General features: G+C 49.9%; 1 protein-coding gene across 3 annotated transcripts in view; it reads left to right on the top strand.

Moving 5' to 3' along the window:
• The window catches only part of FAM3B (FAM3 metabolism regulating signaling molecule B), a 50,937-nt gene extending 32,387 nt beyond the window's left edge, over positions 1-18,550 (top strand). For 2 of the 3 annotated variants that reach the window (XM_032865301.1, XM_032865302.1), the window contains exons 4-8: positions 9,163-9,221; positions 10,138-10,188; positions 11,174-11,261; positions 12,160-12,292; positions 18,424-18,550. In XM_032865301.1, the coding sequence (XP_032721192.1) occupies positions 9,163-9,221; positions 10,138-10,188; positions 11,174-11,261; positions 12,160-12,292; positions 18,424-18,513 (421 nt within the window). In that variant the 3' untranslated portion in view covers positions 18,514-18,550. Of the gene's footprint in view, positions 1-9,162; positions 9,222-10,137; positions 10,189-11,173; positions 11,262-12,159; positions 12,293-13,852; positions 13,946-18,423 lie in introns of those variants that run through there. The other variant, XM_032865303.1, reaches the window with a different exon arrangement.
• The last annotated feature ends 8,963 nt before the right edge of the window (positions 18,551-27,513 follow it).

Genomic DNA, 27,513 nt, shown 5'->3' with positions numbered 1-27,513 from the left:
AATGGTGGGAGGACAATGGCCAGAAAGTCCAGACAGGAGTCCCAGCTCCGTGTAGGAAGCCGGAGTAAGTGAGTTCTTTCTAGTGTCGTTTGTTGCCAGAGACTCACATCCATTACGTGCTCTTATCTGAAAAGTCACACTGACATGGGAAAAGCTTCCCTTTGAAGGTCAGAGTCAGCATTTCAGCTGTGACTGTGAGCATTTGGTTTGCTGACACACCCAAACGGTGTCCCCCAGGTTAGTTGTCTTTTTTTTTTTTTTTTAAGCCTGGCTAAGCGAAGGTCCTCTGTAGCTGAGGCATGTTGTGTGCGTAACTGTTGTGGACCCTTGTCTTTTTGTTCGTTGTTGCTTGCTTGGCTTTCCATGTACTTATATCAGTGTCATCCCTAAGCATTCCTCTGGTGAAAATAAATCTGATCTCACATCAAATACTCATCAGGTTCATCTTCTGGAGCCTTCTGACCCACTCGGGTCCGCCAGCTTGCTCTCAGGGCACCAGGCAGCTGCTGCCTGGAGTTCCTATCCACTACCATCCTGGGATGACCTAGTACCCCTCTCTGGAGTCAGAGCTCTGCTTTCTAGGATACAGCACCTTCCAATTTCCTAGACTCCTCCTCTGTTTTGCTGAAGACAGGGTGATCAGACATCACCTGGGTGGGGCCCCAATCGGATAAGGAGGGTGACTGGCCATCAGAGGGAGGGGGATCTGGAGAAACTGAGTTGCCAGGAATCTTCCAGAACTGGACACTGCGGTCCTGGTGCCCTGAGAGCAAACAAGCTGGACACTGTGGAGGTGAACACAGAAGTCCAAAAGTCAGGCCTTGTTAAAGAAGGAGCTCAGGCGAGTCCAGAGGGAGTCTGGTGAAGGAGAGAATCCGTGTAGGCACAAAGGGACCCCAGGCAGGCCTGTTCCTGGAAGACCCAAGCTCTCCTGCTGGCCAGCATGGGTTCCAGATGCTCCTGCGGCCTTGCCAAACCCTCCTGAGACTGCATGGCAACCTGAAGCACGCCCAGCCGGGCTTGGTGCCCCATCTTTTGCTCAGGGTCAGACTTGTACTGTGGTCTGACAGCTCTCCGTGCTTAACCCAGCCCCTTCCCCACCTCCTCTTGTAGGTGTTTCCCTACACAAATTCTTGTGTGTTCTATCCGGTTCTGATATTTGTCCCTCGGAGGACTCAGATTAGCACAGCAAGAATGACTGTTTCCCCATAGTCAGTCCAGCACAGCACACTGACAGACACTTGGATCTCTGACATTCTGAGAGATGAAAATAGAAGTCTCAGATCAGATTTTTAACTTCATTGTTCTTGTTAAGAGTGAATTGAGGACCTTTTATGCTAAGAGCCTTTGTATTTATTTTCTATAAACTACCTGTTTATACCTCTTGCCCATTTTCACCTCTTTCACTGGCCTTTTTTTGTCTATGTACAAGATTCTTTATATATTAAAGTAATTAGGCTTTTTTGTGTGTTGTAAAAATCTTCTCCATGTTTTATCTTTTCACTTACTAAAATGGTATTTTTAAATATGCTTGTGCTCTAGTTAATATAAGATCTTTAACAAAGCAAAAAAAAATACAAACTTCATAGTGAAAGCAAAAATTTTAAATTTTAAAAAAGCAACAAAACCAGAAAGCAACCCAAGTATGATGGTATCACAGAGAACAAATGTATCTCACATAATAGTAAGCGGTCTGAAGGTCACCAGTGAAGGAAAGCAACTCTTAGATCATAGCACATCAACTCCCAATAATGCTACAGACAAGAAACACACGCATACCGGAGAACTGAGGTCACGGGGCAACCCAACGCCCTGAAAATGGGAGAGACGTGAATTCACAGAATCACACCTCAGCTAGAGCCAGTGCCAGACAAGGATGCTGCAGGGACAATTGACTAGTTGCTGGAGACTGAATTTGGACTGTTTTGAGAGATTAAAACTCCTAGAGAAGCCCCTACACGCTCCTGAATTTTTCTGCCAGGAAGCCCGCCTGGCTCAGAGCAAAGATCAAAGAAAAATCCCCTCATGCTTTTGTCAGGGGAAGGGAGAGTAGCTATTCTGAAACACACCCACAGTGTTCTCCTCTCCCTAACAATGGTCTACCTGCAAGGGAAATTGTTTTGCCAGAGTCTAATCAATGTGAGTTTTACCAGGTACTAACTGCCCTGTTGGAGGAAAATACCCAGCATCATTCTTTCTCACCTTTCTGGATCACCTAAGGAGTGAAAGAAAAAAAAAAAATATGGCCACCTGTGAAGGCCACCACCTCCTGACACAGGCTCACCAAAAGACTGAGACCCAATCTTAGGACTGGAGAACATTTCCCCTTCCCCACAACTTACCACCACATAAATACGGTCCTTTAAGATAACAGGGAGTTACAGCTCAAAAGAACCACAAGGCTAAACCCAAAAAAAGAGTCTCGAAAAATAAATAAATAAAAGATAAAAAGAGGGGCACCTGGGTGGCTCAGTGGGTTAAACCTCTGCCTTCGGCTCAGGTCATGATCCCAGGGCCCCGGGATCGAGCCCCGCATCGGGCTCTCTGCTCAGCAAGGAGCCTGGTTCCTCCTCTCTCTCTCTGCCTGCCACTCTGCCTACTTGTGATCTCTCTCTCTGTGTCAAATTAAAAAAAAAAAAAAAAGATAAAAAGAGTCTCTTGGGATACCCAAAATATAGGGGAGAAGTTTTAGTCTTTGACACCTACAGCCACAGCATATAACAAATACAGCTCACTCCTAGCCAGATGAACATAAATATTTCAGAGTAAAGTTTTATTTATCTCTGTTCCTTTTAACTGACATACAAATGTCTGGCTTTTAAAAAAATAGCAAGGCATACTAAAGGCAAACAGCACAGATTGATGAGATAGGGCAAGTATTAGAACTTAACTCAAATATGGCAGAGATTTTGCAATTAGTAAATCAGGAACTTGAAATAATGGTGATTAATATGCCAGAAGCTCCAATAGAAAAGGTGGGCAGAATATAAGAACAGATGAGTAATGCAAGCAGAGAGATAAAAACCCTCAGGAAGAATGAAAAGGAAGTAGTGGAAATTGAAAAGACTGTAACAGAAATGGAAAACACCTTTGATGGGCTCATCAGTAGAACAGATACAACCAAGGAAAGGATCAATGAGCTTGAGGTTATGTCAAAGGAATTTCCCAGAGTGGAGGAGGAAGAGAAGACAAAAATGACTGAAGGAAAAAACAAAAACAGAACAGAATACCCAAGACCAGTGAGACAAGTACAGAAGGCATAATGCGTAGTAGGGAACCATAAGAAGGGAGAGCGGAAGGAACAGAAATATTTGAAATAGTGTTGCTGGAAATTTTCTAAAATTTTTGACAGACACGGAACCGCAGATCCAGGGAACTTGATGATACTAAGTAAGATAAATACAAAAATATCTACACCCAAGTATGTTATATTCAAGCTACAGAAGACTAAAGGCAAAGAGAAAATCTTGCGAGAAGCCAGAAGCAAACAAACAAAACCAAACCAAAACAAAAACAAAAAACCCCACCTACCTATAAAGGAAGAAGGATAAGAGTTACTTTGGGCTTTTTTTCTGAAACCATGCAAACAAGAGAACGGGATGAAAGCAAACGGTTGAGGCTGTTAGGTTCCCATCAGTGTATGAAAGTTGGTCCACCGTCATACTCACCAACACTTGTATGGTCATCTTTCTAATCTTGGGCATCCTAATAGGGATGTAATGGTATCTGAGGTTTTAGTCTGCATTTTTCTAATAACTAATGATTGTGATATCTCTTTTTATGTGTTTATTTGCCATGTGTGTATCTTATTTGGTGAAGTATCTATTTAAGTCTGTGGTCCAGTTTTCATTTTCTTTTCTTCTTATTATTGAGATTTCTTTATATATGCTGTATACAAGTCCTTCATCAAATACATGATTTGCAAATATTTTCTCCCAGTTTGTGGCTTGCCTTTTTCTTCTCTTAACTGTGTTTATCAAAGAGCAGAAATATTTTAATTTTAATGAGGTCCAGTTTACCAGTTTTTTTTTTAAATTTTAGGATCATACTTTTTGTGTCATATCTTAGATCTTTTTGCCTAACTTGAGGTCATGGAAATTTTCTTCTATTTTTTCTTTCAGAAATTTGATGGTTTTAGATTTTTCATTTCATATACTGTGAGGTACCCATTTGGGGTTAATTTTTATGTATGGTATAAAATATGGATTGAAGTGATTTTTTAATGTGGGTATCCAATTTTTCTAGCACCATTTATTCAGAATACTGTCTTACTCTACTGATTTTCCTTTGCACCATTGGCAAAAATCAAGTGACCATATATATGTGTGTATCTAATTCTGGATTCTCCAGTCTCTTCCATTTATCTGTCTGTCTTTTCACTATATACAATGTTTTGATAAATGTAAATTTACAGTAATTCTTAAAGTTTAATAACATAATTTCTTCAGTTTTGTTTTCCTTTTTCAAAATTATTTTCACTATCCTAGATTCTTCCCATATTCATATGAATTGTAGAGTCCGCTTATAAACTTCTATGCAAAATCCTGTTGGTTTTTGATTGGGATTGCATTGGAACTCTAGATCAATTTGGGGAAAACTGACGTTGTAGCAATATTTAATCTTTTACTCGGCAAACATTTTTGCTCTCCATTTACTTAAATTTTCTTTAACTTGATTCAGAGATGTTTTTATGGTATTCAGTGTACATGTCTTGCAGCTCTTTTACTATTTTTATCTCTAAGTATTTCATTTTTGATGCTGTAGTATATTTTTAAAAAATTTTTAATTTACAACTGTTCATTGCTTGTACATAGAAATAGAATTGACTTTTGTATAATGATCTTATATCCCACAACCTTGCTAAGCTCACTTATTAGTTCTGGTATTTTTTTTTTTTAACATTGGATTTTCTACATAGATGGTAATGTCAGCTAATCATCCCCACCCCAGCCACAATAAAAGGCAGTTTTACCACTTTCTAATCTGCATGCCTTTGTTTTCTTTTTCTTGCCTGATTGCACTGGAGAGAACCTCTGTTACAATGCTGAATGGAAATGATCAGAATAGACATAATTGCCTTTTTCCTTGTCTTGGAGAGAAAGCATTCCATCATTCATCATTAAGTATGATGTTAACTAGGGATTTTTTTATAGAAGTCTTTTATCAGGTTGAAGAAATTCCTCTATTTCAAGGTTTCTGAGAGTTTTTAATCAGTGATGGATATAGGATTTTGTCAGATGTTTTTTCTGTATCTCTTGAGGGGATTATATGGTTTGTCTTTCTTAGTCTGCTAATATGGTGAATTACTTTTTTGAACGTTAAACCAACCTTGCCTTTTTTGATAAATCCCACTTGCTTGTAATCTCTTTTCCTTTTTATATGTTGTTGGATTCAGTTTGTTAAAATTTTATTAAGAATATTTTTAATCTGTGTTCTTGAGGGATATTTGTCTGTGGTTTTCTTGTTATTTTTTTCTCTGGTTTTGGTATCAAGGCGGAATGTGTTGGTGAGTATTCCCTGCAATACTCTGAGAGAGTTGGTAAAGAATGAGTATTATTTATTGAAGGATTTGGTGCAATTTCCCAGTGAAGACTTCTGACCTAGAATTTTCTTTGTGAGAATATATTTTTTAAAGATTTTATTTATTTATTTGACAGAGAGAAATCACAAGTAGGCAGAGAGGCAGGCACAGAGAGAGGGGGAAGTGGGCTCCCTGCTGAGCCGACGGGGGGGGGGGGGGGGGGGCTTGATCCCAAGACCCTGAGATCATGACCTGAGCCGAAGGCAGAGGCTTAACCCACTGAGCCACCCAGGCACCCCGTGAGAATATTTTTAACTACAAATTTCACTTTCTTCAATAAGTACAGAGGTACTCAAGTTATCTGTTTCTTCTTGAGTGAGCCACATTATTTTGGGGTACGTAAAGGAAAACAGTAGTTTTCTACTACTTTCCTTAAACTACTGATTTCCTTTATGCTCCGCTCAGTACTCTGAGTGCATTGTACTCTGGTCATCAAACGTGTGGTCATTTTTCCCCACTTCAAGCAATTATCTGCAGTACCAGCTGGGGGATGGATCTACAGTTCAACTTGATTCTGATATATCTACTTGAAGATGGCCTCAGACTCCGCAGGTTAAGGGCTTTAGTTTCACAAGACTTTCCACCACCACACCCCTGCCAATTTCAGATACCAATCCCAAGTCCCAGATTGTCGTTATACTTCTGACCAATTGCCTGTAAACCAGAGTTCTCATGCGCCCCTCTTTGGGTTTGGTTATTTGCTAGAATAGCTCACAAAACTCAGAGCAACACATTTACCAATTTGTTATAAAAGAATATGGTAAGGGGGGGAGGGGCACCTGAGTGGCTCAGTGGGTTAAAGCCTCTGCCTTCGGCTCAGATCAGGATCTCAGGCTCCTGGGATCAAGCCCCGCATGGACCTCTCTGCTCAGCAGGGCGCCTGCTTCCCCGCCCCCAACCCCGTGCCTGCCTCTCTGCCAACTTGTGATCTCTGTCTTTCAAATAAATAAATAAATCTTTTAAAAAAAAATTAAAAAAAAAGAAAGCAAACTGAGATAGGTCCATCCATGCATCAAATGTGTAACATAATCACGTCTGTTTGTGCACATGTGCATGTATTTCAACTGGGTATTGTTCTGGGGGGAAATTGCACAGATACCCTCAACTTCTGTGATCTCCTAGAGGAAGTTCTAAGCCTCAGGAACAGCTAACACAGATAAGGTTTATTACAGCAAAAGATACAGAACAAAAGCTGCTGGTGGTGAATTGTCTCAATTTACTTTTCTCTGAAACACCTTTATCTCATCATCCTTGCCGTAAGATTTTCCCAGGTAGTGTTTCAGCCATGCAGAGACCGTTCCATTGTCTTCTGGCTTCCATTGCATTTCTTGAGCGTCCGTGAACAGTTAAATTGCTGATATGATGGAAGTAATGGCCTTTCCCCGCCTCTCCGACTGTCTTTAAGATTTTTCCCTTGTCTTTGGTCTTCAGCATTTGTACCCTGTTTCTGTTGTTACTGCTTTATTTTCTTTGGGCCTCATTGGGCTTCTTAAATACGTACAAGTCAGAGTTCTTCATCACATTGAACAAATTCTCTGCCATTGTGTCTTCTGCCCCACTTGCCTTCTCCTGAGCACCTGAGACCCCTAACAAACATACGTCAGATCTTATTACTACGTTCTCAGTAGCTTTCAGTCTGTTTTGTAGTCTCCGTTTTTGTATCTTTCTGTCGTCGTAGACAGAGCTGTTTTCCTCCGAGCTGTGGCTCATTTACAGATCTTCTCCGGTGCCTGATCTGCTGTGAACACCTTCCGCTGACTTCCAGCTGTGCTTGTCACATTAATGTACATTTTGAGCTTCATTTTGTACTTCTTCCAGCCAGCTTGGAATGTTTTGCTTTTACTTACTGTCTTCATTAGTATTTTAAGTATAGTTATTTGAAATCTTTTGGATAAATGAGGTATTAGCTGGTCTCTTCTTTTTCTGAGGGTTTTTGCTTGGTATAAACCGGGGACTTAGAATCATTAGCAGAATAGAATGGTCTGAATAAATGTTAAAGACTGAGATTTGGGGGACCCACCCGGTTGACTTAAAATCCGACTGCTATTATTCAAGCTCTGATCTATTTCTGGTTCATTCTTCTTTTTCATATTCAACCATTTTTGACCCCAACCCAGTAGATTGGAGGATTTAACATGGCCTTCCCTTTGGTGGGCCCGGTCTTCCAACTTTTATCCCCCAAGCCTCACCTCACGTGGTTCTCAAAAGTGCTGCTCATCTCCTTTGATACTTTTTCTGGAATTAGTTAGCAAATGCTCCTGAGGCGAAATAGCTTCATGTGCTGGGCTCACCCCCTTGAAACTCAGTATTCCCCCACATCCTGGCTTCAGCGCTCTTTATTTCCTTGGGAAGTCTCCCATATAGTCTAGCAGATACTCTTTAAATCCCATTTTTAAATTTTTCTCTATGAGAAGTTAGGTTCAGATCACCCCCACTTTCCATTATCATAAATGGAAGTTTCTTTTTCTTTTTCAAAATATTATAGAATATTCTCTAAAGTTGTCAAAAAGCTACTCTTCCAAAAAGGACTCAGACTAGAAAGCCCCCAGGGGAGTTTAGATAAATGTGTTAAGAGCAGATAGAAAATGACAGTGCTGTAACCACTATTCCAAAGCATGGGAAAAGGAGGAAGACTTTCAAATTCTTTTTGTGATGCTAGCATAACCCTGACTCTAAAACCTGTTGGGGGTGTCAGGCACCTGAGGGGCTTAGTCAATTGAGTGTCTGACTTCAGCTCAGGTCATGATTTCAGGGTCCTGGGACCAACCCCCACATCAGGCTCCCTGCTTAGCAGGAAGTCTGCTTCTCCTTCTGACCTTCTTGCCTCTCATGCTCTCTCTCCTTCTCAACTAAATAAATGAAATCTTAAAAAAAAACAAAAACAAAAACTTGACAGAAGGGGCAAACACACACAAAATTCCAGGATCTTCAATAATAAATACCACCTCCAGGAAAGTCTGTCTTCTTACTGGTTTTAGGTCACAATTCATTTGAAGTTGGTCCTATTCTCCAACTTAAAAGTGAAAATTAAGTGAAATAATAGGAAGTATTTATTTGAGGAGGTAAACTGTCTTCCATTTTGTGGCTGGATGAAAGGATTGCCAAGAGTCCAACCAGGCCTCTGTCAGTATGAGGAAAGAGAGTGTATACATGGGTAGCAGACTTGGGTGAGATCCATGCCCCAACTGATTGACCTCTTATGACTTCCTGTCTGTAAGATGCAAAAATGAATGCTTGGGAGGTGGTGGAAGAGTGTGAGAAAATGTTTGTAAAGAGCCTGTGCTCAACAAATCCTAGATTTTCCTGTCTCCAGCCATTTGTCTAAATTGTAGGAGTAAGAGCAGCTTCCAGGTTCCCCAAGAGACTGATTCTGTAGAACCTTGGGGGTGGGTATGTGCGGAGCAAGGATGAGGGTGACTTTCAAGGGCTCTGAGCCAAGGCCCGTGCATCTCTTCAAGGAAATGGCAAGTGCCAATGGCAGGGACTGGGGTTCTCCCAAGAGAAGGGCTTATGGAACAGGGAGCCCTACTCTTTGCTTAGTAAGACAGGGATTCTTTGACTGACTCTTATTTACATTTCAGGCTCATGGGAGAAAAGACTAGAAATGTTGGAAGAGGAATAAATATTGCCATTGTCAATTGTGAGTTATTAAATGTTTTCCTTCAAACTTCCCTAAAGTTTCCACAATTGGATTTTCAAAGATACCTTGGGTTTTCAATGATTTTTGCAAATGATCTCATCTGGGCTTATATTTTAATGCATTTTAAAATTCTTTGATTATTTTTATAATACCTCACTTTACAGGCTATTTGTGGTTCCTGGAAAAAAAGAAAGTCAGGGGCTCCTGGCTGGCTCAGAAGAACGTGTGACTCTTGATCTCAGGGTCATGTGTTCGAACCCCATGTTGGGTGTAGAGATTACTAAACACAAAGTTTGTTTTTTAAAATAGTCTAATAGGCCTTTAGGAAAACAGAGAAGGACCAGCAGAAGGCAGGGGTCAAGTCAGATAAGCAGGCTGTGAGGGCACAGACCATTCTGGAGTCGCTCTTGGATTCCACCCTGCAGAGGGTAAGGCTAGAAGCCGGTTCCCACCTCTGTGAGAAAAGGCCAACTAGGGCCTCTGGGGAGCAAAGCTTGGCCTATTCTTAGGCCTGGGGAAGACATCCTGTCACAGCTGCCACCAGAGGCCCATAACCAGGAGACCTGTCAGAGGTTCGGGGAAAGGGCTCTGTGTGCCTTGACTGAGAGCACGTGGGGTGCATGGTCCCCTGACCACGGGGCTGTGGGAACTGAGACAAAACACACCTGCTCTGAGAATCCCATTGGAAAACCTAAAGTCCGAAGCAGAGGGGGCTGAGGTGGGTGCTCTGGGGTTCCTGTGGGAGAGGCAGGGGCAGCAGGACAGAGCAGAAGGTCCACCTAGCTGGCAGCCGGCAGGAGGACAGTTCTAGAACTGCTGACCAGGCCGAGGAGTACCGTTTTGAGCACCACGGTGCCACGGATGGACCCTGAGTCCACTGAATGCTCTTTTTAAAAACCATTTCTTTTATTTTCAGATGTGACTGGGAAAGCGATAGCATCACGGTATTTTGATATGTTTGAAGGTGGTAAGAAAACTCTTTTCCTATGAAAATGAATTAAAAGCATGAAGATAAAAAGACACAAATCAAAGTGTCAAACATTCTTAGTTGTCTACTAAAATAAGGTGCCAGAAGCTCGTAAGAGTATTCTAGAACAGTCTGACACAAGCCCTCCTTGTCTCTTAATTGAGTTCCTATGATCAAGTTGGAAGGCATTATCTAGAAAATGTCTTCTCGGGTCACACTTGTCCTGGGCCTTTTATTTTTGTTGATTCATCAGATAATAAGAGAAAACATTTTTTAAATCAAATGTACATGAAACAATGTAATCAGCCTCCAGCCCTGAACATCATTACTCCCGTCCTGTTTGTGGTGCGTCCCTGCGCTCCGCGCACACGTCCCAGGACACGCGGTGCATGTTCTCCTTCCATGGTCTCTCCAGTCTGGGCACTGGGCTTGAGTGCAGAGGTCAGTCAGGATACGGCAGCCCCTTTTATTTTTATCGAACAGTAAGAATTATTAAAAACAAGGCTTTATAAAGAGAACAGAGTAATAAGAAATGTCTGGACACACTTAACAGGAACTGTGCATTTTTACTCTGTAATTAAGGTGAGCACCACCCAGTGGGAACGGCCCAGTGGGAAATAATGGGGCTTGAGATTAGCTTCCTTTTGTTGCTGTGAGGCCCAGATACGTCCCTCAGCAAAGACTTGCCATGCTCAGTCTGGTCTGCAAGTCTGATTTCTGGCCCCATTCCGCAAGTTGGTGTCCCGGGACCCCTCTGCGGTGGTTGTCACTGGCCTCTGGTTAGAGTCATGGGATCCTCACGATGTGCTCGTGCCCCTCGCCTCTGCGGGTCCCAGCATGGAGCCCAGCGGCCATCCACTCACTAGTGGAGACAAGCTCCAGGAATTGGAAGATTCAGAGGACATGACAGCTAAGCCCAGAGGAGGCACAGCATCTGGGGAAGCAAGCAGTGGGGACCTAGAGCAGATTTGCATTGACCCGACAGATAACTCTGGACCAATGGTGACCTTCATTCAGAGTGCACCTCCCAAGTCCCTGCTCTTCATGGTGACCCAAGACGACGGTGCGAGCAAGTGAGTGTGGACGGACTGTCCCCGCGGCGGGGACAGGGGAAGCCAGCTGGAGCAAGGGGCTTTCTTAAGGAGAAGGAAGGGGAGCCTATGACAAAGCGGACTGTGTTCAGTCCTAGATGCTAAGGCATATTCTCAGGAGCAAGAAAGAGCTGCCACGGACCCAGATTTGGACAGAAAAGCTACACTACAGAAATAGGAAAGGAAATCAGGAAAAAACTCTCTGTAAGAATAACAATTGAATGAAAAGGAAACACACACACACACACTCACACCCCTTCCTGTGGGAAGAAGTTGGTCTGGCCCCCATGTGGCTTGGAAGTTTGCTCTTCTGAGTAAACACTTGTGTGTTCACGGCCAAACTTCCGTGAACCTTAGTTATTTGATACACGCTTGGAAAAATTCTGATTTAACTCAGGAAAATCTCAGCTCATTTTTTTTTTCTTTCCCTTTCTGCCCTCCTCCCTTCGCTTACTCTCAGTTGCCTGCTTTTACAATGGTGGCGTTGTCTTAGGGTTTTCTATCTTGATACCGATCTTTCTGAAAATGAAAGGGACTGTTTTGACCTGTCCTTTCACCTTTCACCAACTTCTGCCTCCTTCTGTGGTCAGTGAACAGGAGGGGCAGCAAAGACCAAAAATTACATTGGCTGAACGTGAAGGTGTGATTGGATCCCAAGACACAGGGCTTTTGAGAATTAAGAATTAAAACTCTGTGCCCAAACCTGAAGCTCAAAGAGCCCCTGATGTCGTCGTATGTTTAACTAGAAATTTGACGCCCTCCCGCTGTACGCCCCAGGAGGAGGTGGGTTGCTCTAGAAGCCTCTTTGCTGGGACAACGGCGGTGTGACACACCGAGGTCTCCACGGGGACATTCACACGCCTTTCCTCTCTCCCCGCAGGCTGAAGGAGGACGCCAAGAAGGTCATAGAAGCACTTGGAAGTAAACAAATCAAGAACATCCGGTTCAGGTCCAGCTGGGTGTTTCTCACAGCAAAAGGCTTCGAGCTTCCTGCAGAAATTCAGAGAGAAAATGTGAGTGCTTTTTAAATGTCACTTCCCACAAGTGGTTAGTGTAGGACACCCTGTAATTTCTAAGGTTGTGGGTCGGTGATGGCTCCCGGCCCCCAGGACATTCCTGCGCAAAATGCGTGCCACGCAGGGCCACGTAGAGCCGGCTGCCTGGGTTTGAGCCCTGGGTTCGAGCCCTGGGTTCGCTCGTGGGAATGTGCCTGGGACTCTGCATTCCTGAGTCCCGGGCAAATGGCAGTAAGGGCCTGATCCATCGTTGTAAGTAAAATAGTCCATCATACGGGGTTTGTAGACCTTGCCCGGTACATCAGGAAAAGGCACTCGACTGAAGTTCACGCTTCCCAAGTCTCTTTAAAAGTAGACGGTTCCTCATGGGCTGTAGGTCCCGCCTTCCGTCATGGGGCGGCCGGCATGGGCTGTGGCAAGCCCCTCGGTCCCTTGTCTGTGTTCAGAGGCCAGTTGATGGAGCCGGGTGACGGGCTCACCCGGCCTGTGCGTGCAGGTTCCGAACCCACGGGATACACGCAGCTCGCGGTGCTGCCATGGCCCAACGCCAGCTTGCTTTTAAGCCCCATCGCGTCTTCTATGGAAGAGTAGAAAGAGCAAGAGAATCAAGTTGTAATGAATTAATTTGGTTGCCTGTGAAAATTGCAACTGAGCACTGGTGAACGTTGGAGTCCCCAGCCGGCGCCTCTGGGGACGGTCACATGGCCCCTTTGGGAGACAAGACAGCTCCCAGGAGAGGAAGGAGCAGTCATGACCACAGAGTGAAGTCACTGACTCTTCTCAGGGAAAGGCTTCCTCCCCTGGAGCCAGAAACTCGGAGGAGACAGAGGCTGGGCGCCCCCAGCCCGGGCGAGAGGCTGCTTCTGACTTCAGGCTGGGACCCCTGTCTTGGTTCTGGTCCCCTCCTGGCACCGTGTGCTGTGGTTGTGGGTCTGGGAAGGGAGACAGACAGAAGCAGGCCGCAGCTGGGCCTCTCCTTGTTGGCAGGATCCCCTTGCAGGGGAAGGGGGCCGGGGGAGGTGGGAGGTCAGTGTGGCCACATGAGCAGATGACGCATGACCAGCTCCCAGGGGAAGCCCCGCAGCCCCTCTGAAGCCCCCCGGACGCAGCACTCTATAGGCTCCGAAATCAGGCTTGTTTAACACGCGTCGAGAAAAGCACGTTTCCCCTTGTGACTCTCGCGTTATTTTGCGGACCGAAGCCAGTCGTGCAGGACGTGTCAGGAGCATCTCCTCGGTGCTCTAGCGTGGACTTGTTGGTACTAGTGACTGGGTCTGGACACCCAGTGTACCGGCGGGACCTCAGACACATGTCCCAAGGAGAGGCATTCCCAGGCTCTGTGCGGTAGCACCATCTGGACAACACGGCATAGTGCGCTAAGCCAGGCACAGCCAGGGGCAGGGGCTTGGCGTCCCGTGTCAGATTTGCCAGGGGCCACGAGTGATCCCACGCAAACCACTTGACCTCCGTGGGCCTGTCTGCTGCTCTGGGCAATGGGATGAAAGCTAGGTAGCTCCTCAGGGCCCGGCGGCTCTGACGGGGGCACACACCCCGCTGACCCGTGGCCTTCGTCAGGCTGACCCCACCTATTAAGACAGCATGCCTCTCCTCGGCCCTTGTACGATCCGCAGCAGTCTGGCCCCTTAAGGATCTCCCAGCTTCTTCCGCTTGGCTGCGTGGTCTTGGGAAAGTTACTCAGCCTCTCTGTGCCTCAGAATCGTCTCTCCGGAGAAAGGAATAAAGACCACACCTATCGCAGAGTAAATGTGACTACACCTACCACACCTGAAGAGTAAATGAGATTAGCGTGCAGGGCCCAGCCGGGAACTGAGCAGGGTCCTGGAATCCAGAGTGACTTTGCAGGCAGCCTGAGCTGCAATTGCAGGGTGGGACCTGGCCGGTGATTCTGATGCACGGGAAGGGTTGGACCCATTGTCCTGATAGAGGTCCCAATCCCATGTGCCCCTCCCAGCTTCCCCCCTAACATTCCCTTTCAGCCACTCTGCTCCTTCTCCAGTTGCGTTACCCTGTGCCCTCCTTCCTCCACCCTCCCATCTCCCTGGGGGCCTCTCCCCACCAGCCCCAGGTCGGGGACCCAGCCAGAGAGCAGGCCAGGCCCTGTAGAAAGTGCTGCCCTCCTTGCCGTGCCCTCTGGGGCCCCAGTGTGTCCACACTATCAGAAAAGCCTGGAGTGAGGAGGCAGCTCTAACATCTCAACAAACAGCTTCCCTATCAGTGTTCCGCTAAGACGTTTAAAATAAAACTTGATTTGAATTGCAAAGTAGCAATGGCTCTTGCTTCCTTATCTTCTTTATAAGAAGAGTGAGTTTCTGAAAACGGAGGAATCAAGGACAAAGTGGGTGTCCGAACACTGCCCTGAGTTTAGAGAACCAGCGTTTCGGAGCAGGGGCTCTACGGGAATTTCAGAAAAAGTCCTGTCTTGCCTATACGTGTGTGTTGAAGGTTGTCGTCTCAGCCGTTCCAAGAGTAGGAGGATGAGACCTGAATGCTGTGAGTGGTGCTGGTGGGAGCTGTTAGAGCCGCGGCTTAGGGACGCGAAAGGGGCTTTGCTCAGATGCTGACTGAGGCCTGAGCTGGGGGCAGGGCCTCAGGAGGGTCTCACCCAGAGATCAAGTCAAGTACTACTGGGGGAATCAGTATGCCTTCCTGTTTGGGGTGTGCAGACTTGCTGCTGGACTTCCCATGGGTGGTGTGTGGCTGTGTGGGGCGGGCCCTCCAGGCCCTGGCTTGTCCCCAGCCACTATTACCACCCTGCCCCCTGCTGCTCCCAGAGCCAGCTTCCCAGGCACAGCCCGCAGGTCACCCCCACGTTCAGAAGCCTTCACCAGCCCCACTTCCCCATCGAACTGAATTTTAAAATATAAGAGACTTGCTTTGTTTCACACTACCCAGGGAGGGGTCAATACAGAATTGTTCCACGTTCCTGTCCCAGCTTAAAGGGAAACTGTCACCATGTCCAGAGCCCCAGGCGTCCTGCAAGTGAAAGAGGAGGATGTCCTCGAATTCCTTGCAGCAGGAACCCACTTGCGTGGCACCAGTGTTGAGTTCCAAACGGAGCAGCACACCTCCAGAAGAAAAGTGAAGGCATCCACATCATGAACCCGAGGGACACCTGAGAAGCTTCTGCCAGCAGCTCGTGTCACTGTTGTCACTGAAAACCCGACTGACGTCAGCATCCTCTCGTCCATGAATCCCAGCCAGGGCACTGGGCTGCAGTGGGCTGTTGCCGGTCACCTCCCTCCCGGAGCCCTCCAGGCAGCCTTCCAGGAGCCCAGACTCGGGTGGTAACTGATCGCAGGGCTGACCACCAGCCCGTCACAGAGGCGTCTTACGTTAACCTGCCCACCATGGCTCTGTGGAGCACAGACTCTCCCCTGTACAACGTGGACATCGCTATTCCTTGCAATAACAGTGGAGCTCTCTCAGGGGGTCCGAAGTGGAGGACGCTGGCCTGGGAAGTTCTGCGCCTGCGTGGCACCATTTCCCGGGTGCGCCCGTGGGCGGTCGTGTCTGATCTTTACTTCACAGAGATGCTGACGAGATAGCCGAGAAGAGCAGGCCGGCACTGGAAAGGCCGTGACCAAGGAGGGATTTCAGGGCGCACTGCTCCAGCTCCTGACTGACTGCTGAACTTGAAGGTGCAGACTCATCAAGGACAAGCAAGTGCACTCTGGGCTAGTCAGCACTTCCTTCCCGAAGACTCGCCGGGCGCGGAAGGCTGGTTGGCTACTCCCGCTGCTCAGGCCATGGAAGGGGTAGGAGCAAACACTGAGTGGTCCTAAGCCGCTCCTCCACAGGGGCAACACGATGGAAATAAGACTGATGGAAAATAAACAGTGTCTAAAAAATTATAAAATAAAAATAAAGCGTTAGAGGCTGATTCCAGTGTTCTAAAGGGGGAGGAATCTGAGACCTACAGACTTAGACACAAAGGAGATAGAAGCCTGAAGCAACATAGCTTGAATCCAGACCTAGACATTCTTGCCCTGAGCTTGGTGACCCGAGGGCTGGGATGTCACGTGCCTGAGCCTCCTTGTCTTCGCCCTGAACTGTGGGTGGTCAGCCTGGCCCACTTGGTGTACTCAGCCCGGGATCATCATTAACATCACCTCCCGCGTGGTCTCCATCTTGGTCCCTGGCAGTCTGGAACCAGACCAGTCTGGAACCCTTCTCTTTGCAGCCCAGCCAGTCCCCTCCTACTCTGATGTCCATGCTGCAATGCCCCACACACCGGCGAAGCCCTACCCCTCCACTTGGCTCTCCTCCACACGTGACAGAGCTTTCCCATGCGGGGCCTTTGAGGAATGGGTCATGTTCTCAACCAGTGGATAACCAGACAACTGGATATCCACATGCTGAAGAATGAATTGGGATCCCAAGCTCACACCACATACAAAAACTCAGTTAAAGTGGGTCAAATAACTAAATGTAAAAACTAGAACTACTAAACTCTCAGAAGAAAACAGATGCGTAAGTCTTTGTGACCCTGGGTTAGACATAGTTTCTTTGATAGAATAGCAAAAGCACAAAGGACAGAAGAAAGTACAAATACCATCCAGAAACTGAAAAGGTAACCCACAGAATGGGAGAACATATATGCAAATGAAGGACATGTATCCAGCATATATAAAGAACTCTTACAACTCAATAATAAAAAGACAACCCAATTTTAAAATAGTCAAAGGATCTGACTGGGCCGTTCTTCAAAGACATATAGATGGCCGATAAGCCCATGAAAAGATGCTCCTCGCTAGCCATTAGGAAAATGCAAATAAAACCCAGTGACTTACTAGGATGACTATAGTACCCAAGACCTACTAAGAAGTGTGGACAAGGATGTGAAGAAATTAGAACCCTCATACACTGCTGGAGGAAATGTGATACACAACTGCTTTGGGGAACATTCTGGCAGTTCCTCAAAAAGTTAGACATACAGTTACCAGATAACCCAGTAATCCTACTTATCAATATTTAGCCGATAGAATGAAAACATATGTTCACCCAAACACTGGTAAGTGAATGTTCATAGCAGTATTACCCATAATAGCCAAAAAAAAAAAGGGAAAACAACCCACATGTGTAATTAACAGATTAAAAATGTATAATAAAATATGGTGTACCCATTCACGGGAATATTATGTAACCGCATAAAGAGACAACATGCCGATCTATGCTACGACACCCGTGAACCCTCAAAATATGCTAAGTGAAGAAAAACCAACACACAAAAAACACATATTGGTATGATTCTGTCTGTATGAAATTTACAGAAAGACAAAATCTGGAGAGACAAAGTAGATGAGTGGCTGCCTAGAGCTGTGGACAGTGGGGAGTGACCACGGACAGGTGTGCCCCTGCTTGTTCAGGGGACTAGAATGTTCGAAAGTTGATTGTGGTGATGGTGGCGTATCTCTGTGAATACTAAAAACCATTGAATCGTATGCTTAAATGGGTTAATTTTATAGTATGTGAATTACATCTTCGTAAAGCTGTTACATAGAAAGGAATATAAAACTAGAATTCCACAGTTCCATAACAATGCAAATTATCCCTCTTTCATATCAGGCTAAGGTGCTCTGTTACTGTGAAAACATCAAAGATATGAAGGATTAAAGCCCAGTCAGTATGAACACACATTTGCTGAGTAAGGGACTCTACAGTTTCCCTCAAAAAAAATACTCCCCTACACCCAGAGAATTGAAAATTAAACCTTTGAGCGATGCTGTCCAATATGGCGGCTTCTAGCCAAATTTGCATTTACATTTACCTTTATTTAAATTAAATAGAATTTAAAATCAGGTTCATCAGTCTCACTAGCCACATTTTAAGTACTCATGAATCCGACATGGCAGGTGGCTACTCTGCTGGACGGCGTGGACGCTAGAACATGGCCTCATTGCAGAAAGTTCTACAACTTCATTAACACCTGGTTCAAATATTATTAAAGAAGAACATTGAGGGGAAAAAATCAAGTACCCAGAGTAGGTTAGAGCAAATCCCATTCTAGGAAATGATTCTCTTCATATGACTTGGCTAGTAACTGACACGTTAAATATTTGTTGAAAAGATTAGTGGCTAAATAAAATTCTTCTCTTTTCTTCACACAGATCAACCACTCTGATAGCGCAAGGAACAGATACTCTGGCTGGCCGGCAGAGGTGCAGATAGAAGGCTGCATACCGAAACCACCAAGCTAACGTTGCACGCAGCCCTAATAAACGTGTGATGTGTAGACCCGTGTGGTGTGGCCTGGCCCAGGAATCTTGGCCGACAGTCAATATTTGATGAGCATTTGAGGGCTGTCTTCAAGCGAGCCGTGTTTGCTGGCTGTATCCAGTCCTGGCACACAGTACGTTTATGCCAGAATTTCTTTAATGAAGGCATCCCTGAGCAGGAAGACTGGAATGGATGGGGATGGTGCCCTGGAAAAAAGAGGCTGGGGGAAGCAAGCCCTGTTTGTCGGGGTGCAGAGTCACATGGGATTGGACCTATGCATGTGCCCTGAGACACAGCGACGAAACACACCCTCCTTCTGGGCTGTCCTCTCCTAGGACACTGAGCGCGGTCAGAGGGCTTGGCAAAGCTGCTTTGGTCCACTCCCACTGAGCCCTGGAGGTCTGTGAACTTACTCATTGACCCTGCAGATCTGGGCACGTCTGCCTTCCGGCAGGAGCATCACCAAGTAGTGAAGGAGACCCAGGCGAACGCAGGGGTGCCCTCCGCGGGACCGGCAGGAGGAGCCCCGGCAGGCCCAGTAAGCTCTGCTCTCAAGAGGACAGCTAGATACCCTGCAATTCCCAGGAACACATCATTAGATCCAAGTGTCCAAGATACCCAGGCTCAGTGAAGGACGTCCAACGACGCCTCTGATCTGGGGTTCAGGCAGTCACCCCGTAGCCAAGCACCCATTCTAACACCACTCCGGGCCTGGCTCTGAGGTCGGTTTGGGGGTCTTGCCTCCCGGAGCCTCCAGCACTTCAGGTGGAAGGGGGAGGACTTGGGATGAGTGAATGTGGACGAGCATCGTATCAGGAGGCTCCTTTCAAAAACCCAGCAGCACCTGGCGTTTTGAATGTCAGCACCCTTCAAAGTGGCAAACCACCCCTGGCCTGGTGACTTACTGTGGCACTGATTTCTTCTTCGTTTGGCATGTGAGTCGCAGACCAGCCAGGTGTGGCCGCAGGGTGCTGGGAGCCAGGCCAGAGGAGGGTCCCTATAGGCACGGAAGTCAGAAGGAGCAGGAATCCCAGATGCCCCCAAGCCGCTGGCAGGACACACACGTGTGAACCCTATGTCCTGCATCCCATTGCCGGGTGGTATCAGGGGTTATCAGCCGTGCAGGCACAAGGGGGCCGTCCTCCCACAGGCAGGGGTGAGTGTGAGCGGGCACACACTGGCCCTGCAAGCCAGGCCGGGCTCTGGGTCTCTGGCCCCAGGAGGATCTGGTGCCTGCTGGCCCGAGGCCCTGAGCAGTAGCCCCTCGGGGAGCCAGGGCCTCTCTGCAGAGGAGTCTGCAAACCACCAGCTAGGCCCGTGGCTCAGGCCCCATTATGGACTAAACTCTGCCCCCGCAAGATTCCTAAGTTGAGATCCTAACCCCCGGGACCTCCGAAGGTGCCCCTATTTGGAAATAGGGTCATTGCAGGGGGAGAAAGTAAGGGGGAGTAGGGTGGACCTCGAGCCAGGGTGACCGTGTCCTTATGCAAAGGGGGACGTGGACACAGAGCATGGAGGCAGAGGTCCGGGTGACGTTTCCACAAGCCAGGAAGCCAAAGATGCCAGCAAACCCCTAGAAGCCTGGGGAGAAGCCTGGAGCAGACGGACGCTGCCTCCCCATCCCCAGCCGCGGAGGGAGTGCAGGCCGGCCGGCGCCTTGGCCTTCTGGCCCCAGACTGAGGGAGAGCAAATGTCTGCTGTTTAGGTCACCGGGACTGTGGGGTGTTGTATGGCCTCCCCAGGGACACGGCTTCGGTTCCCTCTCAGTGCCTAGCTCTGGCACCCATAGACATTTCTGGGCTAAAGAAAGGAGGAGGGAGCCTATCCGTGGTCCGGCCGGAATGACCATTTCCTCTGATCTCAGTTCACCTCAGGGCCTCCTGGCCGAGCAGGTCCCGGAGTCCTGTTCCGGGATGGGAGGCTCTGGGGCCGCCCCCACCCTGAGACAGTGCTGGGACCCCTTTGGCTTCCGCCAGCACCTGTGGTGGCCCTCCGGGGTACTCCCCCACCCCACCCCGGAAGCACCTGTTTGCTGTGTCCTGTTTGCTGTCGACGAGGGCACCGAGTGTGGGCGCGTCTGAGCCTCTGGGGACCATCCCCCTGGAGAGCCCCGGGTCTGCTCTCACACGTCTCTCCATGCTTGGCCGTCATGCTGACCCGCCAAACACAGAGCTTCCTGAGAACACCCTCCTCAGCCCTGACCCGGGCCGTTGTAGTCCCTCCATCAGGCTTATGTTTTCTCCCCAGACTTTCATTTTCTTCCATTAAATAGTGTGGCCACCAGCGGGATGGCTTCCACAGCGTCCGCACAGAGATTTACGGCCTGGGTCACTGCTGGGGGTCCTGTGGGCCCTGCCACCGCGTTCTCTTTGGGCAGCTCTAGCTGTAGGTTCCTGAAAGCATCTGCCTTCCCGCACGCACTGGGGACACTGGGGAGTTCACCGCAGAGAGCAACCCCCGCAGAGGGATGGCTGTGCCGACAAAGTCCTCCCTGCGCTGGGGACTGCTGCCTCCGGGAGGAGCGCCCTGTCCCCCACCGCCCCAGCCGCATCCCCCCCCCCTACCGGGAAGCTCCTTCCGGCCCCTCTGTGGGAGGGGTTGGGGTTCTGGGTTCTGCGGGGGACAGGGTAGCTGGGGAGTGTGAGGGTGGCCAGGGAGGCGGCGGGGGCTGAGGGGCTGCGGGGACAGTTGGAACTCGGAGGACCATGGTCCCCAGAATGTGCATCACCAAGAGTGAACTTGACCTGAACTACGGACTCTGTCATGACGGGTCGGTGCAGGCTTGTCAACTCCTGGGACAAAGATACCACTCTGGGAGGATGTCCACCCTGGGGGAGGCTGTGCACATGCTGGGGCAGTGGGAAATGGAAGTCTGTGACTTCCCCTCAATTTTGCTTGGAACCCACAGCGCCGTCAAATGTAGTCTAGTGAAAACAACGACAAGCCACTGATGACAGATGACACGGGCGGACAAGCAGCCCCGAGCTTCCTAGGGACCCAGCCCCCCTTCCCAGGGCAGAGCAGGGGTGAGCTCTCCCTGGAGGAGGGCAGACCCCGCCCCTCCCTAGGGCGAATACAAGGACGGCAACAAGGGGAGTGTGGAAGAAGCTCCCTTCCAGCGAGGACACCAGGGCCTCAAGCCTCTGCGTCCCTAAATGGGGGGCGCCCCCCACAACCCCACTCCCACCTACCTCAGCATTTCCAGTACCAAGACACTTCTGACTCTGCACACCCCAAAGCAGAATGGAGTGCTCGTTCCTGACCTGCTCCTGACCTGCTCCTGACCGAGAACAGGGTGTCAGCCGCTGGAATGCCCCAGCCCCGTAGAGGACTCCTCCCCCCAGCTCACTCTGCTCTCCCTGGGGCTGGACATCACTGTGATTGAGGGCTTGACGCGACGTGCCTGTGCCCAGCCCGCCCCATGCAGACCCTCTGCTAGTCCTCACGCCCATTCTGACCCAAGGGCCCAGTGTAAGCCTCCCTGGAGAGGTGGGGCCCAGAGATGGAGGAGGCCGCGGTCTCTGAACTCGCAGAGCCCCCCACCCCCACCCCGCTACTGCGCCCCACCAGAGCACATACCCCTTGCACCTCTGCCGGGCCTCGGTCTCCACAGATCCCTCCATCTCATTAATCTTGAGTGGTCCTCATGGTGTCATTTGTACACTTGAGAATGCCACCTTGGAAGGAGAGGGCCGCTGGATGGTGGGGGCACCCTGGCTCCAGGGGGCTGGGACCCTTTGAACACACCTGCTGCCATCCCACAGAGACTCAGCAGGCCAGCTGGGGGTGCATGCTTACCCCCCACCCAGCGGAGCTGACAGCCCGCCTGGTCTGTGCTTTGATGCTCCCGAGTGTGCTCCCCCCTTGGCTGGGCGTGTCACCATCCTCTGGCCGCAAGGACCCTGTCCTCTGGCAGATCGAATGGTGGGCTCCCTCCCGGAGAGGCCGCTGGGATGGGGAACATGCAGGAAGGGGTGCTCTCTGGACGGCAGATGGAGGGTTCCTGCTGCTCTCGGTGCCCCCCCCCATAAGATCGGGCCACTCTGCCCGGAGGGGGCCTTCGTGGTACCTCTCCTGGAGCCATGGGCACGCCCCAGGACTGTTGGGAAAGACATAGGTGTTGAAACAGAAAAGCATCGCACAGCGGATGAGCGGCCCACTCCCTGCTGGGGTCAGCAACGGACCCCGGATCCTGCAGTGCCCACATCTCCAAGACTATCTCCCCAAGACCTTGAAGGCAAAGGTTCTAATTTTCTTCTCTAAAGGAAAACCTGCCCACAAGGGCAGTAAGTAAAATGAATGAACAAAGAAATGCTTGGGATTCTTTTTTCGTGATTTATAAACAATGTTTGTTTCGATTTTGGGGAGGATCAGCCCGAGGCCCACTTCCTCTTTTTTGTGCAGGCCTGGCATCCTGAGGGCTCCTGGGGTTTCCTGGCAGCTGTGCTCTGGTGATGGGCATACCTGACTCCATCACAGAACCGGGGACCTGCAGGACCCCTGGACACATGCCTGCCCTTTTGCGGGGGACATGACCGAGGACCAGAAGGTCAGTGGGCTCAGGCTGAGCTCCCAGCTGGGAGCCCCCTACAGTCTGGCCTCTGCCCTCTTCCTGGCCCGGCAGAGAGCTCTCCCAGCGCAGGGACCTCTGGGAGTGTGAGGGTGTGCACTGAACAAACAGGTTATTTCGGGGAGCTGCGGAGTTCCCTCCTTCGCGTCTGCACGGCTTCCCACGGGGAGAGGATGAGGATGGTCAGGGGTGGTTCGGGAGTGCTGCTGTGGGACCCCTCAGAGCGTTGAGATCACAGACCTGCGGGTGCCGCGGTGTGGGAGCCGCGCGTGAGGGGCCGAGTCAATCAGAATGAAACCGACTAAGACGGTCAGATCCTAGGCTCACTGGCCTTGTTCAGGAGGCTTCGAGCCGCGCAGGTGCCCCTCTGTATTGGGCACAAAGAATAGAACGTTGCCATCATCCCGGAATGTCCTAGAGGACGTGCTGCTCTAAGTCCCTGCATGTCCAAGTTCTTCCTGATACCAGCCTCCCCTGAGAAGCCGTCATCCCCCATGCGATTCTCCACCGCAGGCATCTGCCCCCCATGCCCCAGCCCTCCAGGACAATCCTGCTGAGAACGCCAGGGTGAGTCACGGGGTGCAGGGTGTGGGGGGGCAGCATGTTGCTTTTTCGGTTTCATTTCTGTGGTCCGGATTTCTGGTTTCATTTCTCTCGGTGATGCTCAGGGGGAGTGAGCCACAAGGCATATAAAAGGGAAGCAAGGAAGGACCGGATGACTCTCCTGGTGCGGGAACGCGTAGCGAAGAAGGCAAGAAGGAGAAGAAGGCAAGAAGGAGCCGAGGTAAGGGGCCCCTCCCTCCCCAGGCTCTGCAGGGAGGACCGTGTCACCACGTCTTTCTGCAGCAAATGTGCCTTTTTAAAGGATTTCCCGGGAACCGTGGCTTGTGCCTGAAGGCGGCAGACAGAAAGACAAGTTTCTGAAGTGCCCCTTGGGAGATTCAGGGAGGCTTGGTTGGGGGGGGGCGGGGGCTGCACACCCAGGGTGCGTTCTAGAGGATGCGGCTGGTCTGGAGGCACAGGCGGCCCCCACCCTGAAGCTGACTGAAACCTTGCGGCCACAAAGGGGTGGCTTCTGGGACGCCTCGCTCACACGTCCGGGGTGGGGGGAGCTCTGCGCCCCTGTGATGTTGTGAGTTGTGACAAGGTGAGTTAATTCTTGTCACCCGGCTGTATGTTACATCCCATAGTCAGTAATGCAGTTAACAACACTGTAGTGCCTATCCGAAAGTTGATTAGAAAGTAGATATTAAAAGTCCTTATCAGAAGAAAAATTGTCGCTATGTGCCACGACTGGATGTTAACTAGATTTACTGCAGTGATCATTCTGCAATATATTACAAATGCCAGGGGGAAAAAAAAATATATATATATATATATATAGAATTTGATCTTCATCTTGTTCCTGACACAAAGCTCCTAAAACCCTGGGGATTTCTCAAGTGGAGAGAGCCTTGTCTTTTGTTATGTTAAGAAGGACTTTGGAAAGCCTCCAAGGGTGGGGCTGGCCAGTGACTCCTGGGGGAACTTTCATTCCGCCCGCTGACCTGGGGGAGGGAGAGTGGCTGGAGGTTGAAGCAGTCTCCAGGGGTCAGTGATTTCATCTGTCCTGACTGTGCAATGACACCAGCATAAAAACCCAAAAGGAGAGGGTTTGGAGATCTTCCAGGCTGGTGAACACAGGGGCCCCTGGAGGGCACGGAAGCGCACCCTCTTTCCCAGACCTCACCCTGGGCATCTCTTCATCTGGCTGTTCCTGAGTTACGGGCTTTTGTCATAAATCAGTAATCTAGTCAGTTCTGTGGGTTCTCTGAGCCGCTCCTGCAAATGATCTGAACCCCAAGTGGCCGTGGTTGGAACCTCCCATCTGTAGCCCGTGGGTCAGAGGCAGGCGACACCTCACACTTGTGGTTGGTTGGCATCTGCAGTGGGCTGGGTGGGGGTGCGGCGGGCGCACGAGCAATCTGCCAGGACCCAGCCCTTAGCCTGTGGCAGCAGGCGCTAGTTTGGGGTAGATCATGAAAGAATTAAGTGTCTAGTGGTGTGGAAGAAAACCCCCACACGGGAACTAGTGTCAGACTTCAAGCCCTAAAGTCTGGTCTCCGGGCTTCGGGTGCCTTCAGAGTGGTCCCTCAAAAGAGACACTGAGGCCAGGTCCTCCCAGCAGAGAGTGGCATTGGCAGGGGACAGATAAGTATTAGCCGCGGACTGTCTGTGTCTCAGGGCCGCCAGAACAAGGTGCCATGTGCTCGGTGCCTTAAATGGTAGAAACGTCTCCTCTCCCAGCTCTGGAGGCTGGAGGTCTGAGATCCAGGTGTGGGCAGGGCTGGGTCCTTCCTCGCCTCCTCCCGCGTCTGGTCATGGCCGGCAAACCTGGCATTATTCGGGGAACACATCTCAGGGTGCTGGGCTGCTCCCCGGGTGGTGCCAGCAGCAGGAAGAAGGCCAGGGTTCTCCCGAGGACGGAGGGGAAGTGAGTAGTAGCACCTCCCTTTCTCTTTCCTGAAAACTGTGACAAAATGCCAGTGAACCTGATTTTTGTAATTGTATTCTGCTTTCAGGAGAAACAAAACTTCTGAACTAGTGTGAGAGGAAGCAAACTGCCCCCACAGGTCTGAGAGGTCGTGCAAGCTCGGCCCAGTCGTGGCAATGGTAGAACAACCCTGAAGGCGCAGCAAGTGGCCACGTCCAAGGTCGACAGGCTGTAAAGGGATAGAAGGGTCTCCCCTCTGCACAGAGCCTGTGTGGCTGCGGAGCTCCTCGCAGAACCCAGGCCTGGGGCAGGTCCCAGAGGCCAGGCTCCGGGGTTGGGGGCCAGGGAAGGGCGCAGGGCATTGGGGTCCAGGCCCTCCCCGCTGCTGCGCTTCCCCTGGGGCTCGGCAGAGTGAGAAGAAGGTCCAAATACAGTAGAATCAAAAGCAGGAGGACAGGCCCCGGGGGAGCAAAGGGCTGGTCCTCAAGGTTGAGATCCAAAATCTACCCTCATTGACGGTGGCCTTCTGTGAAGCGTTTTCTTCTCTTTTCTTTTTAATATTTACTTTATTTTATTTACTTATTTCAGAGAGAGCACTAGTGGGGAGAGGGGGACAAGGCGTAGGGGACTAGAAGGGGTGAGGGGGGGGCACAGGGGGGCAAGGAGGGTGAGGGAGAGAGCGTGGAGGGGCATTGGTGGGAGGATGGGAGCCGAGGGAGAAGCAGGCTCCCCACTGAGCGTGGAGCTAGACAAGGGGCGATTCCAGGACCCCAGGATCTTGACCTGCAGGAAGGCAGACACTCAACTGCGAGCCACCCGGGCGTCCCCTGTGATGTGTTTTCCAAATGTGAATAACGTCACCATTTCCACATTGTTGAAACAATCCACTGTTCGTTGGAGTCTCGAGCCTGTTGCTTTCTAGCCGGGACGGTCCCCCAGCCCTTCAGCATGTCTGAACTTCTCCCATTGCCTGTAAACGCGGGGCTCTATAAACGAGATCACAGGTCACACAGGACCGCAGGGCACGCAAGGAGCATCGGGGACCCTTTCCCGCACAGCCCATCCATCTGTCCCTCTGTCCAACCGTCCCACCACCCCACTCCCTCCTCTTTCCTCGCCCCTCCAGGCACACGTAGCTTCACCCTGCACGGGTATCCCCCAAATTTCTCCGTCCGGGGAGCCCTGAGTGTCTCCGTGATTCGTTCATGGTGCCCCCTTTTGGGGGAGCAGGAACCCCTGCCCCTTTCATGTCCTTGCAGCTGGACTAAGAATCACGTGGCCACGAGGCAGATTCACAGGAGAAAATCCAATTTAGCAGCGTGCGTACGGGGAGTCCACACAGACGTGGACGTTCCGGACGGTCGGGCGACAGGAGGCACACGTGTCATCTGAACGGAGAAGAAGGGCCGGGGCTCTGGGGCTTCGGAGGGAAGGAGCCCACTTCACGGGGTGACAAGAGGTGGCTGTTTGCGGATTAGGTGGTCGTCCCGCCGTGCGGATGAAATGCGTCTCAGCTGAGAACCTCGTTCTGGAAAGACCCCCCAGTCCACATTCTTCTGTGGGGTTAAGGAAGGGGCAGAGTTTCTCCCGAGCCCACGGGGTTTCCGTTGCTGTCAGCTCAAGAGAATGCTCGCGCCAAGTAGCGCGTTCCTGGGGGTTGGAGTCTGACCCCTTCACCTCCGGCCAAAAGAAATACCGAATAGTTCTATCAATTAATTGTTGCTGTTGGGTCCAAAAACTCAGCAGCAGCAGGTCGTGTGGTGTCCAGCAGGTGACTCTGTGCACCCCTGAGAAGTTAAAAACCCACAAGCGACCGTGCAAGTTAGCTGAGGTTCCTCAGGGTGCCCGGACGCGCAGTTTGGGACCCATCGCCCGACCATCTGGGCAATGCCTTTTGCTCACCTGCGTGTCACTCAGAGGCTTACCTGTGATGTGGGT

This window comes from Lontra canadensis, unplaced genomic scaffold (genome assembly GCF_010015895.1).
Source record: "Lontra canadensis isolate GAN:19392208 unplaced genomic scaffold, GSC_riverotter_1.0 scaffold29, whole genome shotgun sequence".
In the NCBI taxonomy this organism is placed as follows: Eukaryota; Metazoa; Chordata; class Mammalia; order Carnivora; family Mustelidae; genus Lontra; species Lontra canadensis.
Note: the sequence above shows the minus strand (reverse complement) of the source record. Positions and strands in the feature narration are given on the sequence as shown.